This window comes from Lactuca serriola, chromosome 1 (genome assembly GCF_051521515.1).
Source record: "Lactuca serriola cultivar US96UC23 chromosome 1, Lser_US96UC23_V15, whole genome shotgun sequence".
In the NCBI taxonomy this organism is placed as follows: domain Eukaryota; kingdom Viridiplantae; phylum Streptophyta; class Magnoliopsida; order Asterales; family Asteraceae; genus Lactuca; species Lactuca serriola.
Genome location: NC_136408.1, coordinates 106,389,392 through 106,394,744, shown reverse-complemented (window position 1 = coordinate 106,394,744; position 5,353 = coordinate 106,389,392). Strand labels below are relative to the sequence as shown.

The 5,353-nt window shown below is 32.2% G+C and overlaps 1 protein-coding gene across 1 annotated transcript; it reads left to right on the top strand.

Annotated features, from left to right (window-relative positions):
- Positions 1–3,109: 3,109 nt before the first annotated feature.
- On the top strand, positions 3,110–3,866 carry LOC145097030 (non-specific lipid-transfer protein Lac s 1). Its single transcript, XM_079034507.1, has 2 exons — positions 3,110–3,525; positions 3,655–3,866. Exons 1-2 carry the CDS (start codon positions 3,182–3,184, stop codon positions 3,662–3,664), a joined length of 354 nt encoding a protein of 117 aa, XP_078890633.1. The 5' UTR covers positions 3,110–3,181; the 3' UTR covers positions 3,665–3,866.
- The last annotated feature ends 1,487 nt before the right edge of the window (positions 3,867–5,353 follow it).

Sequence of the window (5,353 nt, the reverse complement as noted above, 5' to 3'; positions counted from 1 at the left end):
GTCAAGTTCTTCAATTATATCAGCAAGACTAAGATGATTGAGATCTTTTGTCTTCTTGATGTCAGCCACGTCCATATCCCACGATTTCGGAAGTGCATTCAGCAGCTTTTTGTTTATCTCGGATTTAGTCAAGAAGATCCCAGCTACATTCATCTCAGTAGTGAGTGTGGTAAATCGCTGCAACTGAGCTTCCAGGGTTTCTCCAGGGATATAATCGAACATGTTGAATTTTGTCTTAACATATCCTGACGACTCTCTTTGATGTCTTTAATTCCCTTGTAGACCTCAAAAAACATTTAAAAACACAACTAGAAGTCAAACTTAAATTTAAAAATGCCATTTGACTAAAAACTCAAAAGTCAACCTCAAAAGTCAAATTTTAAAAGTCAAACTCAAAAGTCAAACCAAAAAGCTAATTTTGAAAATTTAAAAGCCAAATGAGAAAGTCAAAGCTTAAGGTCAAAGGTCAAAATTTAAAAGTCAAAGTCAAAAATTTAAGCAAAAAGTCAAAAATAAAAGTCAAAATTTAAAAATTAAAATTTTTAGGTTGAAAAAGAAATTTAAAAATGAAAGAAATTGATTTTTGGGGTTAAAAGTGTTAAAATGCGAAATTTGGTGCGACTGGGAGTGGTTTTAAGTTAAAATTGAAAGGCATGTAAAAAGTTACTGGTTGGTTCAACTGGTAAGCCGTGTTGCTGATGAACCAGAGGTTGCGGGTTCGATCCCCGGCACCCCTGAATATGCCTCTGATTTTTTTTAATGTGCGAAGACGAAGACTGCAACTTGCTGAACGAGATGCGAGACCGAGGCTCCTGAACGAGGCGAGGTGCGATGTGCTGATGCGAAGCTTGGCTTGGTGCTGTTGAGAAGTGTATAAAGTTTAAACGATCAAACTGTTTAACAAGATCCCTTGTAGCTCAACTGGTTAAGGCGCGTGGTTTGAAGTGTTAGAGGTCTCGAGTTTGAACCTCGGCACCTCTAAATCCCCTTTCTTTTTATAATAAAAAGCTGTTGATACGAGGATGAAGCCGCAAACTCCGGATCGTGAACACGTTTCCGGCCGTAAACTCCGGCGACCTTGAACACGTTTCCGACCGTAAACTCTGGACCGTAAACCCTTCAAAGACTGTAAACTCTCCAGAAATTGATGTTCTTGACGAAAAACAGCGTTTTTTTCACCCTTTTTGCTCCAAAACTCGATCAAAAACTCGTTTTTACGAAAAACGCGAAGAACAACCCCCCCCCCCCCCTAATTTTTCGAGATCTATCCAAAAATGCAAGAATCTTTCCAAAATAAGATCAAATCGGCTCCAGATCTGACAAAGATGAGTGATACAAACCAAGCTCTAATACCAATTGTAAGTCCCTAAAATGTCTGTGTATCAATCAGATCCGTTTGATGGTGCGGAATCTCAATCAAACGGATGATGTCAGATCAAATAGAAGAGAAGGAGAAGATGAAGATGATGATGAATCTATGTATGATATGATTAGAATGAAGATCCGGATACAAGATTCACACACACTCTCTTTTCTCTCTCTCTAAAACACCTTCAAATGCACACACTTAAGCTCCTCTAATGTTCATCACCCCTTTCCTCACACCCCTCACCCCTATATATACATGAGAATATGGGAACCTGTTTACGGCCGTAAACACCCCCTTGGCCATAAACCTGACCGTAAACACATAAGATATTACATAAAAATAAAATTTTCTAGAAAAGCAAAGTATAAACCATAATATTGACCCAACACATGGAACGGTAGTCGGCCACCGGAGGAAGGAACCACCACATTAGCAGTCACCTGATTTGTAGCTTGTCCCACAAGAATCTACTTCCTCTGGTGTTTGGCGAGGTTTACACAACCCCCCCCCCCCCCTAAATACGCCTTATTAAGCTTTTCTTCAATTGCCCCAGGATTTTTCACATCAGCAAATCTCACGAATGCGAAGAAAGAACCATAAGCATTCCTTCTACCAGCAAGGTAGATATCTCTCAGCACCCCCCAAATTCTCGCAGACTCTCCATATCTCCTTCTTATTAGCATCATCTGGGAGATTATACACGTAAAAGGACGAAAACAAAGGATCGTCATAAACTTTGAAGACAGCCTTCCATGAAATCCTTTTCCGTCCATCCTCCGTTCTCCTCCTCGAGATTATTTATGACGAGAGCAATTGTTCATCCAAAATCGAAATTTACCATGACGTATAGGTTTATCCAAGACGTCCTCATGGCTACGATGCCACATCGGCTTTCAAACACTTAGGGTTCTTCGATTTTGAGATTCCATTTTTTCAACGAATAAATAAACTAATTATTGAGCCATAGCTACATACACCAAAAGATAAACATTTAAAAGTGGCAAAACATGAGGTCATATTGATACATACATATTAACAAACTTAATAACCGATAATAATGTCTTATATGAGGTCACAATGATAGATTTAATTTGGATAAGCTTAATTAGTAGTTAACAATAATATGAGAAAATTGAATTATTAACTATTGAGAAATTAAAATAGTTCGTTTCTAATTAATGATCACGTAAATATATCCTTTTTATTTACTTTGTGTCAAGCTATTGGACAATACTTTTTCATATAGACATACGGAAGATAAATTTCTGTAAATTTTTAATCATCGTTTTCTTTTAGAAATTCTTATTAGCTAATGTGGATTTTCATTATCCATTATGCCATTTTTATCTATAAAAAATAAATAATCACTTTTATACAAGTTAGTAATATATTTGATTAATTTTCATATATTTACTGTCTCAGCTATGTCTACCGACTACCAAATGCAAGTGAGTAATAACGTTAACATGAATTTTTGTTGGGAGGAAAATAAAAATTAATTTGTGATATATCAAATTGAAGATCAAAAATCTCAAACTTGGTCGGCTTGGAAAGTGATAGCCATACCTACAATAATTCAAAGCGAGATCCACCATAATTATGTAGTAGCTAGATAAATGGAACGATTACACACACAGGCATTTAAGGTTCCATTAATATTCAATCCAACTTCCAACCACCCAATCCTTTCACACACACAAACCCATGGACAAAAATCCCTATAAATACCTTTGACAACAACCTTTCTTACACCAACTACATCTTCAATCACACATAACTTTTCTACGACTTTAGTGCTTGTATACTCGAAAAATGGCAAGAATGGCAATGATGATCTTATGTGTAGTGTTGACTTGCATGGTGGTGGCTACACCCTACACCGAGGCTGCTATTTCCTGTGGTCAGGTGACAGCCAACTTAGCTGGATGTCTTAACTACCTAAGAAATGGTGGTGCTGTGCCACCGGCATGTTGCAATGGGGTTAGGTCACTTAATAGCGCTGCAAAATCAACCCCTGATCGTAAGACGGCTTGTAACTGCTTAAAGAATGCTTCCAAATCTGTTTCTGGCATCAAAGCCGCCAATGCAGCTGGCCTTCCCGGCAAGTGTGGTGTCAACATCCCTTACCAGATCAGTCCTAACACTGATTGCTCCAAGTATGTGCAAATATGTGCTTATATTTTTTTTAATCAGTTTCAGATTTAAGTATACGTCTACTTGTTTAAATATTGCATGAAAACACGTTAGTTGTATTGATGTGACTTGGTATATGGTGATTTTTGCAGGGTGCAGTGAGGTCGAGATGTGGATGCATCTTGCGCAGAATAAAAGCATATATATATTAGAATAAATAAATATGAGAGCACTATTTTGTATGAAATTAAAAGACATATATTATTGTATATGTCTATGAGTTTTACGGTCTTTTGACTGGTGCCCTTGTAATATTTGTATGTAATCGCGTAATCTATATGCATCCTACCCTTATGTTTTGTCAGTATTGTCTTTTCCACTGCAATAGTTTATTAAAGCTTCCGGTATACATTTAAATCTTTTCTCTTTCTCTTTTTAGTTATCTGTGCTTTTGTCGGAAACGTTTTCTATCAAAAGAGTAACTTATTAGAGTCAAATATTGTATTTTTGGAGATATTGATTTTTTTTAAAACATCTTAAAACACTTTTACGTTTGCCATACATTTTTAAACTTATTGAGTTTTTAAAAGGGAAAACCGCAATAAAGTCCCTATATATTGGCCTCATAATCGATTTAGTCCCTATATAATTTTTTTATTCAATTAAGTCTCAAATACCGGTAATCGTATTAAATTTAACTCTTTGACCTGGTCAACAGGTCATCCAACTTTCAAAAATTACATTTTTGGCCCAAATTTCAAAATTTATTACAAATTTGGTCAAAAATTTACACTTTTGGCCCAGATTTTAAATTTTGTTACAAATTTGGTCCAAAATTTTCCCTTTTTACCCAAATCTTAGAATTTTATTACAAATTCATCCCAACTTTAATTTTTTTACAACTTTTTTTTCTCAAAAAATTGTTTCAAATAAGTTTTTTCTTTATAAAATCAAATTTATACACAAAAAATGTATTTTCACATAAAAATCTTATAATTTCTATATAAAAAAAAATTTAAAAAGTTTTTGTATATGAAATATCTAGTTCTAAAACTATATATTTATTAAGTATATAAATATATACAAATCCGTTTTTATAAAAAAATGTATACAAAAACGTATTTTACAAAAAAATGTAAACAAACGCCTATCACCTTTATATATATATATATATATATATATATATATATATATATATATATATATATATATATATATATATATACAAATAGGTGTGTATCTATATTTGTTTTATAAAATCATGTTTGTTTATATTTTTTTTTATAAAAACATGTTTAAATAATTTTTTATACAATACGTGTTTGTATACATTTTATAAAAACGTGTTTGAATAATTTTTTATATAATACTTGTATGTATATATTTTATAAAATTGTGTTTGTATAAATTTTATATAATGTATACAAACACGTATTATATAAAAAATTATTCAAACAAGTTTTTATAAAAAAAATATAAACAAACACGATTTTATAAAAAAAATATAGATAAAATAGGTGTTTGTATATATTTTTTTTGTTAAATATGTTTTTGTATACATTTAAAAAAAAAAACCGATTTGTGTATATTTATATACTTAATAAATATTTATTTTTATAACTAGATATTTCATATACAAAAAACTTTTTAAAAAAGTTTTTATATAGAAAATATAAGATTTTTAAGTGAAAATATGTTTTTTTTTTGTATAAATATGATTTTATAAAGAAAAAATATATTAGAAACAATTCTTTGAGAAAAAAAAAGTTGTAAGGAAAACTAAATTTAGGATGAATTCATAATAAAATTCTAAAATTTGGGCAAAAGGGTTAAGTTTGGAGCACATTTGTA